This window comes from Neolamprologus multifasciatus, chromosome 7 (assembly GCF_963576455.1).
Source record: "Neolamprologus multifasciatus chromosome 7, fNeoMul1.2, whole genome shotgun sequence".
NCBI classification, from domain to species: domain Eukaryota; kingdom Metazoa; phylum Chordata; class Actinopteri; order Cichliformes; family Cichlidae; genus Neolamprologus; species Neolamprologus multifasciatus.
The window spans coordinates 39,375,711-39,391,716 of record NC_140445.1 but is presented as its reverse complement, the minus strand read 5'-3'; the positions used below and the strand labels follow the sequence as shown (position 1 = coordinate 39,391,716).

The 16,006-nt window shown below is 45.2% G+C and overlaps 2 protein-coding genes across 2 annotated transcripts in view; one reads left to right on the top strand and one right to left on the bottom strand.

Annotated features, from left to right (window-relative positions):
• The window catches only part of gfra2b (GDNF family receptor alpha 2b), a 135,982-nt gene that overhangs the window by 103,830 nt on the left and 16,146 nt on the right, over positions 1–16,006 (bottom strand). The window lies entirely within an intron of this gene.
• On the top strand, positions 7,980–10,458 carry LOC146514852 (uncharacterized). The gene is made up of 3 exons (XM_085167830.1): positions 7,980–8,460; positions 8,600–9,534; positions 10,243–10,458. Exons 1-3 carry the CDS (start codon positions 7,980–7,982, stop codon positions 10,441–10,443), a joined length of 1,617 nt encoding a protein of 538 aa, XP_085023956.1. The 3' UTR covers positions 10,444–10,458.

Here is a 16,006-nt window from a genome sequence, read left to right as displayed (position 1 = left end):
TCCTTATAGTGTGTGTGTGTGTGTGTGTGTGTGTGTGTGAAAGAGAGACTATAGTAGAAGGACCCGGCCTTCACAGTCTACATGGGCTGGGTCCTTCGAAGGCCGAGGCGGCCGGAAGTGCGAGGCTGTGAAATGGGACGGTCTAGCCTTCAGATTTGCGTCACTGCTGTGTCGGTGGAGTTTAATAAATTCAGCCGTCTGCTACTTGCTATCTAAAATATAACAGGACACTGGCATAAATTCTCGACAGTCTCACACTTCTGTTTAATCAGTTTTCTGTTTGACGTTTATTCAGCTGTGTGAAAATCCCGGAGGAACCCACCCAATGGATTAATAAAGTTTTATTTAATCTAATAATCTAATAACATTGATCTCAGCCAAAACAATTTACTCCGGAACAAATAAAACAAAAGCCAAACAATTACATTTTTAAGTTATCCGAGTGATATATCATGTTTAACCTGAGTAGCGAGTCCGCTGCTCTCGCCGGCTCAAGTGACCATTGAACCCCCCGGCTAGCTATCGAGCGGGTGGGTAACAGACGTCTCAGAAAACGTTGGCGCACTTTTGCAAATATGCGATGTCTTGATAAACCAAGTAGATATTTAAAGTTTACACAGCTACTTTCTCGTTAAATATGTTAAAAGTTTATTTTGTGACCCAGAAAGATTAATAAGAGTAATTTTAAAACTTAGTAGCGGCCGCCATTGTTGGCAGCTGAAATTTGGCTGGGCCGCGCTATGAATTCTGGGATATGGTGGGCCACGAAGGACACACCCGACCCATCCTTCAAATTTGGGGAAATTAAGGACAGATTTGTCGGCCACATTTGAAGGAGTCGACGAATTGGGACAGCCTTCGTCGCCTGGCTGTGACATTCAAGTGCGGCCTCCGGAGGATGCAGCCGACGTTTTGGGACACACTCTCAGAAAAATTATGGTTCTTAAATGGTTCTTCAAATGTCTTCATGGTTCTTTAAAGAACCATCATACGTCAAAGAACATTTTTATTTTGTGGATGTTTCTTCAGCTATTACAAATGGTTCTTTAAAGAACAAAACGTTCTTCATCCTTAGCTATCTAAGTTTGATGGTGTAAAATGGCATAAATATTTAAATAAATAAATAAATAAAGTATTACTAATTTGGGGCAGGGATAGCTCAGTAGGTATAGTGGTGGCCCCATGATCGGAAGGTCGGGGGTTCGATTCCCCTGAACAGCTACCCTGAGGTACCCCTGAGCAAGGTACCGTCCATACACACTGCTCCAATGGCTGCCCACTGCTTCACTGAGTGAATGGGCTAAATGCAGAGAGGAATTTCCCTACGGGGATCCATAAAGTATACTTTCTTTCTTTCTTCTAATTTCTGCTTCAAGCCATTACTTTTGAGATTATTATATATTTTTGAAAATATAGCATACAACTAGTTATTGTAAACTTTACAAACCACCCAGCAGTATTCAAAGGAGCTTGCAAAGAAAAGCGTCTGGACTTCTTTAAGTTGCTTGAAGACGTTTCACCTCTCATCCGAGAAGCTTCTTCAGTTCTAACGTCAAATGGTATAGTATAGTATATACTATATAGCACGTATAGTGCTATAGCATAGCACGTATAGTGCTATGCTATAGCACGTATAGTGCATCTGCAGGTAAATGAACATCAAATCTCTAAGACAGACTGAAATCTGTGTATTTATCACCCTTATGATAAAACCCATGTCAGCCATTGGTTTATGGACTTAGTATTTTGAAGCCTCAACATTTGCTTTATTGCTATTGCTATGTTGGTTTTTGTGAGCCTTTTGGGACCATATTAGAATCTGGAGTCGTGCACACTATTGTTTCATTTAGTGTGTATCTATAAGATTCGTACAGCAGATCCAAGTTGTGCCTTGAAAACAGGAAAGTCGTCTGCATAGAGGAGAACTTTAATAGCAGGCTTGTACAAAGTAAGGCTTTGTGCTCACATTTGCTGCAAACACTCGTTTTACCCTGTTTGATGAAGAATTCACTTGAAATCAGGCAAGAACTGGACTTGTTTTTTATAATGTGTTCTTGTGAATTGATTGTGTATCGCGTATGTTTGATTTGACTTTCTGCAAGATAACAGTCGTCCGCTGGCCAAAAACGTTTTCCAAATACCTCCACGTGATCTAGCCTGGATTTAGAAAAGAATAGCAAAAAAAATCTGCACCTCCTGCTTCAGATGCAATTTGTGTTTCTGTGTTCAGAGGCAGCAGCGAGAGGGGAGACCTCAGCTCATCCAGCTGGAGAGCCTGACCAGGAGGAGTCGAACATTAACTTCTTCATCTTCCAGGGCACCCTGCAGACTCAGCTGCTGGCATCGGCGAGGGATGACTTGAACGCCAGTGAGCCGGCGAGTCAGACCTTCTGAGGACGGTTTCACTTTTCTCTCTTCTTTATAATTGACTCTTTCCTCTCTCTCTCAGCTCCTTGTCTCAGAGTGGGAGGGATTTGAAGCACAAAGGGAGGAGCTTGTCGTTTGGTTGGCTGATATGGATGTCCACCTGAGTGAGGTTGACCAGCTGATAGGAAACACCTGTGAAAAACTGAAACAACTGCAGGTGTGGGCTTGTTTTGATATGACATATATTTGATATGATACATATGTCAGAGACATTGTCCTAAACTGGACTAACAAAGGACCGTGAGTACAACATGAAATGTACATTACATAGCGTAAGGCTGAAGTTCATTGATAATTTTAATCATAAACTTGAAATATTTTTACTGAACATGCAAACATCTGCTGATGAAAATGTGTTGATTTATTGGTCTGTTATGAAGCAATTGCTATTTCTAATGTGTTTTATCACTTTCTGATGTTTTATTAATTAAACAATACATGTATTAATTGTTGTGTTATCTGTAGATATAGTATTTATATATATTTATTTATAGTATAGCAAATATATTTAATTATTACTGTTTAAATGACTAATATGTGACATGTATTAGTAGTGATGTTGTGCTGAGGGTTAAAATGCCTTTTTGTCTTTTGGTATACTACAAAATGACAATAAACCATTAATATATGTCTATGCTGTGCTCTTATTTATTTTACCCTACTCAAATTCAATTTATGATACATTTTATTTTGAAAGATTTAAAATGGTTCTTTAAAGAACCATTTTTAAAAAGGTCCCTCAAATGGTTCTTTAAAAAAACATTTTAAAGAACCTTTTTTAAGTGGTTCTTTAAAGAACCATTTTATCTTTTATCAAATCTTTCAAAATAAAATGTATCATAAATTGAATTTGAGTAGGGTAAAATAAATACAAGCACAGTGGTCTGTGCTGACGTGATAAATAACATGACTGCTGCTGCCCTCACCTGCAGGCTGCTGAATAATGTCTGAAATCATCAAGTCCACAAACAACACAAATTAGGATGGATGATGAGCTTTCTGAGCCACCCGAATTGCGAGCGGTATTCAAACACAGCCGTTTTATCAGTGTGAAGTCTAAAGTAGGCCAGTGGAGAGGAGAGCAGAGCGCCTCACGCCTCCTAATTGAGATGTCACAGATTCGGCCTGTTTACCTCAGTGAGCGCGTGCTGCAGGAGGGCGGAAAATCTCTCTGGCACACAGGAGGCCGTGAATCCAGAATTAGGACCAAAATAAAATGTCTGCTGAACAGCAACATGTTTAATAGATCCATCAGACAAACAGCATAGACGTCTGGTCCTGAAGACGGTGCACTGCATGTTTCAGATATCAGCTCTACAGACCAGCCAGAGCTCAAACTTTAGGTTCTGATCTTGATCACTGTCTCACAGCAGAGAGGTGTGAGAGAGTCTGCACTGTTTTCATCTTCACACTGCAGTAAATTAAAAACGCAGCACACTCTGAACTGCAGGTCAGAGGCTGCATTCACACAGACCCTCCAGCCAGGTGTTGTCCATGTTTCAGCCAATGAAAGCTGTAATCTTTGGGGTTTGGGGTTGGTCACAGTCCACCTGTGTTTGTAGAATTTCTGCTTATTTGGAAAAGCCAAATAAAAAAGCTATGGAAGGAAAACTGAGAGGTCAGAATGAATGAAACTTCATTTGACTGGCTCAGGCATCTCCACCAAAGAGGGCTCTTTGGTGGAGATGTTCTGGGCATGTCCAGGGCAGACCCAGGACATGTTGGGTTTCCCAACAAAGTCAAAGGATGTCCCTTCTACCAGTGCTTCTCAAGATCCATCAAGTCATCATGAACCACTTAGTTGCTTTTTAGCCACATGTTGAACTAACAATGTCTCAGAAACTCCAGGACGTTAGCATTCACATCAGTTCTCGTGTGGTTCTCCTGTAAAAACATTCGGGCTTGCCAAACAGGCGAATCTTACTGTAAGGGGTGGAGATGTGAACCACGGCCCGTCTGGCTGGGATGCGGTGCGGTCTTTGTGGCTGTAAAACTGGAAGTGATTCACAGCCATGCAGTAACCCTTGAACCTAGAAAGTGAGCCATATTCAACAACATCATGTGATTCTGGGCAAAACAGCCGCTGGTGGCGCAAAGTGGGTGGGACCTAGGGTTGAGCAATTGGACAAATATATCCACTATAGACAATAGGATTGTTTTTACAAGGGCAATTTATTTATTTATTTGCCGTTTGCTATTAGTTAGTTAGTTTACTAATTAGTTAGTTTGCTATTATTGTTGCTTGAAGCTAACAGAAGCAATCATCAGAAATTATTAACAGCGCTGATTTAACGGCACCCTCCTTCAGCTGCGAGCAAACGCACCCTCCTCAGACTGCGCCCAAATGCAGCAGCAATTCATTTACTCAAACTCATAACAGAAAGAAAGAACGGCAGTGGCCTATGTTAAGAAAGAACAAAACCAATTTTTTAAATAAAAAAACACAATGGTGGTGAAGGAAACAAATAGAAACTGGCTTGTTTTTCCACTATAACTGTGTTTACAGGCTGTTCCATTGTTTATCTGTCTTACACACTCTGCCAAACAACAAATACAAAATTAAATAAAAACTATGTTAAAAGTCAAAATGTCTCTTCCAGTGAACATAAAAAAATATCTCTGATATAAAGTTAAGTCTTTTGTGCAATTTGGCGCATATCAAACAAATAAAAGAATAATCCAAAAAGTAGCTATGTTAATACTGAAACAAACAAGAAAAGAAGGTAAAATATTCCCTCCAAACAAAACTTTAAATTAAATTATTCCATCCTAGGCATCCAGGTAAGCCTGGTGGGTCGCCAGGATGCTCCAGTTGAGGGGTAGGTACTGTCATGGTCCCCATTGTTAAGTCAAATTGGTGAATGTGTCATTGTGGTTCTTAAATTTGTCTTAGTTCAAGCAGTAGGATCAAAGTCATTCCTTTGTTTCTGACCACCTCTCCAGCCACTCTGTACTGGGGGAGGTTTTATTGCAGATACATCCTATCTGAAAGATCTGATTCTTGTGTGGTAAGCTTCCTGCCCTTCTGTGGCTCAAATGTGTTGTGCATGGTGAACCAATACAGGAACTGAACCATATATTGGGTGTGGGGGAGATTACCATTTTATGACTAAGGATGTTGTTAGAAACAGTTGGAAATCACGCATACAGAGAGACACACATTCTCACACACTCACTCAAACACAGATGTCACACAGTGGAAAATTGTGTTTTTATATTTTTGGATCAGACTGTGTGTTGGTACATAGTGTCGATTTTATTTGCATGTTTTTTTTGTAATAGTGATATTGCATGTTTCTTTATTGATATTCCTATTGCATGATTTTATCCCCATATTTATAGTGTGTGTTTGGTGTTGTTGTATAGTATTTTTATTCCACTGTGTATTAAGCGGACAATTGTAGGCACCTGTGAGGTGGGGGCGTTCCCCGAGGTGGCCTATCAGCCGCCAAACGGACTTAAGGGAGATAGTGAGCACAAAGACGGCAGAGGAGAGACACACGAGAAGCGAGGAGCAGGAAACCAAACGTGTGCAGCCCAGCACATGCAAAGAAAGACCGGCCTGCCTGTGGGGCGTCACGAGATATCCGACGATCAGCCAGCATAACCCGGTGATCCAGTCCAGACGGACAAAATAGCAACAGTGGGAGGCGACGCGTGAAATCCACAGTAGGGCAGGGGGACGCCTCTGCCTGCATTTGTGAGTATCGCTTTCCCACTGTTGGGCGCTAGGCGTAGCTTTGCCGGGGGAGGGTAACAGCGGCTGCGCCGACAACGTTGCTGGCCCGTGTCTGTTGTTTCAGGGCGGGGCTGCGAGGGAGGCCGTGTGCAGGCGCGGAGAGTGGCTGGACTGCACGGCCGCGTACCGTCAGGCGGAGATAGGAGCCTCCTCCCTGGTCTGCTGCTGGCGAGTTTTACTATCCCGGAAGAGGAGTTCCTCTCCTGTCTCTTCCAGCTAAGGAACATTTGCCCGCATGTGTGTGGCTGGACAAGAGGGAATATAGGACTCTGGGGGGGGAAGTTTTTACCATACAAACAACATTCATTTAGTTTTGGCTTTTAGTGTTGTATAGGAATTTCTTTCACTAAGGTATTAATGACATTATTTTATTGTATTAACATGTCTGACACTCATACTGTAAGACAAATGGTAGGGGGTGTAGCAAGGATGTTGGGGGGAAAACAGGAACTCCAGAGGACCAGTCTTTTGTCTCTTAGGGAGTGTGAACCTTGAGGTGTGAAACAGCTGTGTACTGCCTTTTGTTCCCGGAGAAGGTATTTAACTGAGAGCCATGCTAGGCTCAGGGAGACTCTGCTGACCGTCTGTCCCGCGGCCATGGGGGCTCCACAAGCTTGTTTGTATGTTGTCTTTGTGTGCATGGATTAAAGAATGTTAGCTACCGCTCACCGCTCGTCTGCAGGCTTTATTTAAGTGGAAAACTTCCACAACAGTGTATAGTTATTCCTGCCGGCAGGGCTTTTTAGCGGGTTGCGAACATTATTTTTATTGTATAGCGGGGATTTTAGCCTGTATTTGGGGGTTCGGACTGTGTTTTATCCTAAAAATAAATGGTGTGTTTAAAGCTGGCTTAAGTTTCTGTTCTCCGAGCGCTGACCCACTCCCTCCCTTTCCGCTTGTATATATATGGACGTGGTGGTTAAGATTTAGGTCCACCAGTTTAGCGGCTACATAATTTTGGCGTTTGTCGACAGGATACAAGTTTGGGGAGCAGTGTTCAGCGCCTGGAGTGCAGATATAGAGATGATGATGCCAGTGTATCCGGGTGCCCCTTGGGTACCAAAATACAAGGGTCCGGGAGCAGATCTTTCATATGGAGACTGGAAAGAACAAATACAAGGTTTATTGAATGCTCAAGAAATAGCTAAGGCCCGGAAAGTAGAAATTTTAATTGGGGCTTTAAGCGGTGAGGCAAAGTGTCAAGTAAGCATGTTAGAAGAAAAAGATAGAGACCAGATTAGGAAAATATTCGCATATCTAGATTCTCTATATGGTGACAATACCTCCCTAGCGGTTCTGAGGTCGCAGTCCATCGGGAGGCGTTGCTCCTAGAGGAGGAACAGTTGGGACACCAGGGATTACAAACTACGTGCTTGGCAGTGGGTGAGTCCAGGTGTGCTAAACCACCTTATGAACCAGACTGGAAAGAGACATTTAAAAAAGAAAATATGGAGGCTGTCAAGGGTCAAATGCGAGATCTTGTCAAAGATGTTGTTAATGAAATTAAACCGCTCTTGCCACAGCAAAGCCCAGCCGGCTCAGCTTTTAATAAATCAAGGTTTAAGCCAAAGCGTTCTGGGTATGCTAATAACTGGACCCGAGAGGGAGAACCCATTTGCCATCGTTGTAAACAACCTGGGCATATTGCTAGATTCTGTCCGAGCACACTAGACCAGCAACCACCTTTAAACTAATAAACCCCACTGCTGAGGCCCAGGCGGTGGGGACAAGGGACATTTCAAACAATCAGGGGGCCAGTACAGCTTTTGTGGGAGAATGTCCACTTATTGAGGTGTGTATGGGAGGAGTTAAAATGACGGCATTCTTAGACACAGGCTCTCAGGTTACACTGGTGCAGCAGCAGGTAATGGATCTCCATTTCCCTGAAGTGAATAAAACTGACACACCCCTGTTGTTCGCCTTAAAGGCAGCCAATGGACTTGAGATACCATACTCAGGCTATGCGGTTATGGATTTTGAGGTAGAAGGGGTGGAGATGCTAGGAAAAGGGGTTGTGGTTGTGAGAAATGACTGTTCCACGCACCCTTTAATTATTGGTATGAATGTTATTAGTGCATGCTGGAATGATGTTTTTGCCAAAGGCAAGTCTGCTTTTCACCCTCAAAAGCTGAAGTCCCGCAGAGCATGGAAAGAGGCGTTTGAGGTCTGTCAACAGACTGTTACCACCAAGACTGATGGCTTCCTAGGCTATGTTCGACCTGCTAGCCGCAGAGGAGTCAAGGTGCCCCCAAACTGTGAAGTGATGGTCTGGGGCCAGACGTGTAAAGGCAAGGGTGGGACAGAACGCTTGGCACTAGTGGAAGCATTACCTGATGCTGGACCCTGGGGGGTAGCCCGAACCCTGTCAGTAGTCAAAGGAGGGAGGCTCCCTATCCGGGTCTGTAACCCTAATCCATACGAAGTGACTAATAGGACGCTACCAGGAAATGGGCCAGTTGTATCAGGTGGAGGTGTCAGATGTGGAGTTGGACAGTGATCTTAGCCTGACAATGGGATCCGATGGTGTGATCGAGGTGGGCGTAGTTGAAGCAGCTGGGCCCGAAGAGCCTGCGATCCCGGAAGAGGAGGTGAGTCAACTGATTAACAGCATAGACTTGACCCCCCAACAGAAGGCCGAGCTCCAGACCCTGCTGCAGAGGTGGCGAAAGGTGTTTGCTGTGAATGAGGAGGATTACGGCAGAACTGATTTGGTCCAACACCAGATCCACACAGGTGATGCACCACCCATTAAACAAAAATATCGCCCTTTACCACCACTGATGTACAAAGAGATTAAGATACTTCTAGCAGATATGCTGAAAAAAGGTGTCATTCGGGAGAGTAGCAGTCCCTGGGCAGCCCCCATTGTGTTGGTGAGGAAAAAGGATGGCAGTTGGCGATTTTGTGTAGACTACAGAAAATTAAACACAGTAACTCATAAAGATGCGTTCCCACTCCCCCGAATTGAAGAGACTTTAACATGTCTGACCAGAGCTGAGTGGTTTTCCACACTAGATCTTGCCAGTGGATACTGGCAAGTGGAAATGGATCCTAAGGATCGGGAGAAGACTGCATTTACCACTCCTCTGGGTTTGTTTGAGTTTGATCGCATGCCTTTTGGACTCTGTAATGCCCCTGCCACCTTCCAGCGCCTGATGCAGCGGTGTCTAAGTAGTCACCTTTCTGAATCTGTTTTGGTATATCTGGATGATATAATAATCTACTCACCTGACTTCTCTACTCATCTACAGCAGTTGGAGAATGTCCTGCAGAAGCTGTGGCAACATGGGCTGAAGCTGAGGCTGGACAAATGTAAGCTGTTTCACCGTCAGGTGAAGTTCCTGGGGCATCTTGTCGACCAACAAGGGGTAAGACCAGACCCTGAGAAAATCCAAGCTGTCCAGAACTGGCCTGTTCCCTCTACCACCCGTCAGGTCAGAGCCTTCCTTGGCCTGGCAGGTTATTACAGGCGATTCGTCCCAGGGTTTGCTAGGTTGGCTCGACCTTTAAATGCTCTGCTCGTGGGAATTTCTAGCAGGTCAAGCATGCAGGTCCAGTGGTCTGCTGAATGTCAGGAAGCCTTCGACAGTTTGAAACATGCTCTTACCGAGCCCCCTATTCTGGCTTATGCAGATTTCCTGGAGCCCTTTGCACTTTATACTGATGCCAGTAATCAAGGCTTAGGTGCTGTGTTAGCCCAGGTGCAAGATGGCAAGGAACGGGTGATTGCATATGCCAGCAGGAGCCTACACCCTACCGAGCAAAATGACAAAAACTATAGTTCCTTCAAACTGGAACTTTTAGCTCTAAAATGGGCCATTACTGAGAAGTTCAAGGATTACTTGACAGGTGCCAAGTTTGTCGTGTATACCAACAACAATCCCGTGGCCCACTTACAGAATGCTAGACTTTGGGCAACAGAGCAACGCTGGGTGGCACAGCTGGCATCCTTTGACTTCGAGGTTAAGTACAGGGCTGGAAAAGAGAATGCTAATGCTGATGCTCTCTCTAGGTTTCCCACAGACTGTCAAACAGCCTACATAAACGTCACGAGTGCTCCACGTCTGGATCCACAGGGGCTGGTGCCGCAGATGAATGACTGGAAGGAGGCGCAGGAAAAGGACATGGATCTGCGCATCCTGAGGGAGTACGTGGGACAGGGAATTCCCCCTGATGCACCAACGAGGAGAGCCCTGCCTAGCCCTGTACAGAAGTTATTACAGCAATGGAGAAGGCTGCAGGTTTGTGAGGGTACGCAGAGAGGTAAGGGACCCTAACACTAACAAAATGTACCTTCAGATCCTATGCCCTGCAGAGAGACACAAGGAGGTGTGGGAAAAGTATCATGAGGCAGCAGCACATGCGGGAGTGGAAAAGACACTGTCCAGGATATGTCGCTTCTTTTATTGGCCCAGCATGGAAGAGGAGGTGCGTGAATTCCAGCTAGGGTGTGCTGTGTGTAGCCTGCGAGATAGAAATAGGCCTAGAGCCCCTTTGCATCCCATTATTGTGTCATATCCCCTTGAGGTTGTGGCCCTGGACTTTCTTACATTGGGGAGGCCCACAGACAGGTACCAGAATATTCTGGTGATGACTGATCTTTTCACACGGTACGCCTGGGCAGTTCCTACCAAAGACCAGACTGCTCAGACTGCGGTGCATGGTCTTCGGGCTCACGTGATTCAGACCTTCGGTTGCCCGACCAGGCTACACTCAGATAGAGGTGGTAGTTTTGAGTCTGCCCTGATGTACCAGCTGTGTAAGTGCTATGGCATTACAAAAAGCAAGACCACCCCATACCATCCGGCTGGAAATGGTGGGGTTGAGAGGATGAACCAGACATTGCTGCACATGCTTCGGTCCCTAGAGTCGGAGAGACAACAGAGGTGGCCAGAATATCTCCCAGAGCTCTTACAAGCATACAATAATACTGTCCATAGTGCCACAGGGTATGCGCCGTCGTACCTGATGTTTGGGCGGCATTTGAGACAGCCGATGGATTTAAACCTAGGTGTTGAGCGGGAATCCCCATGCCACGACCTGGGAGGGTGGGTTAAGGACCATCACCAGAAACTATCTTTTGCCTATGAGATGGCTAGGAAGAAGATGAAGGCAGCAGCCACCCAAAACAAGAGGGCTTATGACCGAAGTGCGCGGGCCCTGACATTGGTGCCAGGCGAGAGAGTTTAGATAAGGGACAGGAATAGGCAGGGACAAGGCAAGTTGCACCCAGGTTGGAGCTCAGAGCCGTATGTGGTAGTGGAAGAGGTTGGCAATACAGGTGTAGTGTATAGGGTGCAGCCGGAGAAAGGGGGGGAGGAGAAGGTCCTCCATCGGAATGCACTAAAGTTGTGCATTACCCCGGCAGCAGACTACCACTCAGAGGAGCAGGAAGTCAGCCTTGAGGGAGAGATGCTAGTTGAGCCTCCATTTTATGGTGTTGCGCCTAGCGCTCCAGCCCAGCAGCCGGGAGAGTTGTCAGAGGTGCGCCGCTCGACGAGGCCTAATTTTGGTCAGCCACCCGCCCGTTACAGGTCGCTTGACTAGTGTGACAGGGACTGTCACAGGTAAAATGTGAGGGGGTGTCACACAGTGGAAAATTGTGTTTTTATATTTTTGGATCAGACTGTGTGTTGGTACATAGTGTCGATTTTATTTGCATGTTTTTATTGTAATAGTGATATTGCATGTTTCTTTATTGATATTCCTATTGCATGATTTTATCCCCATATTTATAGTGTGTGTTTGGTGTTGTTGTATAGTATTTTTATTCCACTGTGTATTAAGCGGACAATTGTAGGCACCTGTGAGGTGGGGGAGTTCCCCGAGGTGGCCTATCAGCCGCCAAACGGACTTAAGGGAGATAGTGAGCACAAAGACGGCAGAGGAGAGACACGCGATAAGCAAGGAGCAGGAAACCAAACGTGTGCAGCCCAGCACCTGCAAAGAAAGACCGGCCTGCCTGTGGGGCGTCACGAGATATCCGACGATCGGCCAGGATAACCCGGCGATCCAGTCCAGACGGACAAAATAGCAACAGTGGGAGGCGACGCGTGAAATCCACAGTAGGGCAGGGGGACGCCTCTGCCTGCATTTGTGAGTATCGCTTTCCCACTGTTGGGCGCTAGGCGTAGCTTTGCCGGGGGAGGGTAACAGCGGCTGCGCCGACAACGTTGCTGGCCCGTGTCTGTTGTTTCAGGGCGGGGCTGCGAGGGAGGCCGTGTGCAGGCGCGGAGAGTGGCTGGACTGCACGGCCGCGTACCGTCAGGCGGAGATAGGAGCCTCCTCCCTGGTCTGCTGCTGGCGAGTTTTACCATCCCGGAAGAGGAGTTCCTCTCCTGTCTCTTCCAGCTAAGGAACATTTGCCCGCATGTGTGTGGCTGGACAAGAGGGAATATAGGACTCTGGGGGGGAAGTTTTTACCATACAAACAACATTCATTTAGTTTTGGCTTTTAGTGTATAGTTATTCCTGCCGGCAGGGCTTTTTAGCGGGATGCGAACATTATTTTTATTGTATAGCGGGGATTTTAGCCTGTATTTGGGGGTTCGGACTGTGTTTTATCCTAAAAATAAATGGTGGGTTTAAAGCTGGCTTAGTTTCTGTTCTCCGAGCGCTGACCCACTCCCTCCCTTTCCGCTTGTATATATACGGACGTGGTGGTTAAGATTTAGGTCCACCAGTTTAGCGGCTACACATACACACACATTCTCACATGCATACACACACACACACACGTTCTTGCACATGCATACAGATGTTTACACATACACACACATAGTGCCTTGTCTTAGAACCATTTGGGGGTTTTACGGTGGGAGGTGCTTTTGCTGTGATGTGTATTGTGTGAACTGTTTTCCCAATAAAAGGCAGCAAGCGGAGGCCGGATTTGGGGTCATTCTGTGGTAGGATTCGAAGTGCGTTCCTGAGATACCGACAAGGCCTCCCTTGCAAGTAAATCGATCGATCGCTGACTGTCTTGTTTTCTTCATGATGAATAAGTCTCTAAACTAGCGGGGCTTGTGGAAACACTGACCCAACATTTATTTGGTCCTTCCGAGCTGGAACCCAACACATCGCATCCACCGAGGAGAGGGAGATGACGCCGCCATAGTCTGCTAGCAGCCAGCGCCTGACGAAAGCTCTGGTGCTTAAATTTGTCACCAGGCCGAACAGTTTGGGTCTGAACTCCCCTTGGGTTGGATGGCGATTGAAACCAGAAACTTTTCCGATGAACGAAAACAACACGAACAGTGAGTAGAAAAGGCCTTATGCGTCACTGAGACTGCGCGTGCAGACACGGGTCCGGGGGAGCGCTGGTTGCGCAGTTTCACGCAAACCTAAAACAATAGAGAGCGGCTACGTGACCGTGTGGTTAAACGCAGGTACATGAGTGCGCAAGCTGTGCGTGTAGACGCAAGCTACCTGGTTTCTCCACCAGTTTTTTCTTTAATTTTTTTAAGGAGGTCTGGCTTCTCCGCCAGTTTCAAGGAGGTCTGGCTTCTCCGCCAGTGTTTTTAATTTTTGTAAGGAGATTTAAGATGGTTTCTCCACCAGTTGTAAGGAGGTCTAAGCAGGTTTCTCCACCGAATAGAAGGAGAATTAAAAACGATTTTTTCCGCCGCTGAGGGCGTTGAGTGTTGGTTTTCTCCACCGAAAGGAGGTCAGAGCTCTTGTATGTGTCTATTTTGTGTGTGTGCGGGCCAGACGTGGTCTGCGTGAGTGTGGCTGATTGTTGTCTTGTAATGGAGAATAAACTAAGTCTGTCTTGAAAGAGGATGAAATACACTGTAAAGTATTTATTGGGCAGCACGTGGTGTGTAGACCATTGAAGAATGAAGTGAAATTGTGTGCAAAGCAAAAGTGAGGGTGAATGTGTCTGACGTCACAGTGTGTGTGAAAAGGTATCCAGCTGGGGCAGACGTGATACTGCAGGTCACCTGCCCAGTGGACAAAAGAAATAAAATATTTGTGTGGATGAAATATGAATGATAACATGAAGAGTGTTTGGTGTTTCTCAGCCTGAAACAACTGCAACCCCACTTTCTTTTTTTTTAAGAAAGGAGGGTTAAAAAAACAGAGAGATGTGTGTTGTTTTAAGCAGTGATAAGAATAATGAAAACGTGATGAGAGAGGTACATAAAACACACACAAACAGAAAATGCATTAACTATACTAACCCTACATGCATATACACATACAATGAAACTCGTGAAGACCAGACAGCATCTTAAGCATTGACTGTAGAAAACACGGACGACGCGACCCCGCCTCCTACCATTGTGCAAAAATGAAGCCAAAATACCCCGCTTGTGGAGGCTGCCATCTTGCAAATTTGGAGCCAGAGTCTGCGCAGTAGTGACTTGAGGTGGAGCGACTGTGTAACGCTCCCGCCCACACACCCGCTGGACGTGACCGCAAACACGCCCCCCTACACTTTTTACGTAGCCCGGCTGGTCGAGTTTTTTTGCTGGTTTACCGCGACTGACGACTTGTTTAATTAAGGTAAATACAACCATGTCACTGTTATAAAAAAGACACACAGCTTATCATCTTATAGTTCTAAAATCACTCTGTTGTTAATTCGTTTGCTAGATTAGCCGCTAGCATACGCACTGTGTTGGAGGCTTGTTGCTAGCTAGTTAGCGATGCTACACACCTGCTACTCTTAATAGTCTTCAACACTTATGTTTTTTTTTAATCCATTTTTAGACAGCGATGGGATCAGCTGCACACTCTACAGAGGCCCAGAGTTACTGTTAATATCAAAAATATAATGCTGTCCTTTGAGATTTTAACATAAGACTGAGTGTAATGGATCTAAAACTGTTTAAATCTCTACAGCCTGGTAACATGGAGACTTTAAAAACATCAGCAGAACGTTTCAGTAGTGTAGTCTAATTTGTTCTTTTCATTTAATAATAGAGTTCATATTATATCAACAACTACATTCACCCTGGAGAGAAACTAGTGAGGGAGACCATCAGGACCAAGCTGGGTTTCCTGGGTCCAGAGGTTTGGAGAAACTTCTTCCTATTCTTTCATCACAGCTGTCCTGTGCCATAAGTTCTGTTGACCCGCTGTAAGAGGCATCATTTAAGAAACACCAGGAACACTGAAGCTCATCGCATTGATCGAGCAGGACTCATGATCTTCACCAGCAGCTCCCTCACAGGGAAATCTTCAGCACTCCTCCATAGGCCCGCCCCAGGAGATGGATAAACCCAGCATTTCATGAACACTGTGATGAGACCTTTGGTTTGTGTAATGTTATAAATACTCGGATACTCCCCAGAGGCTCCGGACTTTTACATAAAGATATTATATTCAGTCCTGTAGAAAGTTATATATTTAAAAATATGTGATCCTCTCTGGTTACTCCGGTATGAATAACTCTGAATCACTTTATGGTAAATAACACACTATCTGCAAAAAACTGTGAAAGAATTCCAGATGACAAGTTTGTAGTTCAACATACAAGTGACGACCTTTGACCTTCATCTGGTTTTATTTAATTGTGTTAGAGAAACTCAAACGGGCTCTTCATGCAGCTGAGTACATCAAGTGTTTAAAACGGAAGCTGTGCAGGTCTGAGATCAGCAGCTTTGTGAAACACCAAACTGAGGTTCTGTTAATGCTGATATATAGTGACACAGTTACATGAGTGATTAATCCTTTTGTTTTTTGTCTTTAACTTTATCAATAAAACAGCTGCAGCTTTCACTACAGCACATGTGGTACTTTAACCTTTGTACTGTTTTCATCAGTTCATTTTGCAGTTAACATGTGAACATGTTAACTGAGGTCTGAGGTCTGAATCCGAGGGCAGCTCCTGTAATC

Coding starts and splice junctions, on each gene's coding strand:
- LOC146514852 (XM_085167830.1), top strand. CDS start 7,980: ATGACGGCATTCTTAGACACAGGCTCTCAGGTTACACTGGTGCAGCAG. Junction 8,461..8,599: donor CCAGACGTGTAAAGGCAAGG/GTGGGACAGAAC, acceptor AGTGACTAATAG/GACGCTACCAGGAAATGGGC. Junction 9,535..10,242: donor ATCTTGTCGACCAACAAGGG/GTAAGACCAGAC, acceptor CTGGATCCACAG/GGGCTGGTGCCGCAGATGAA.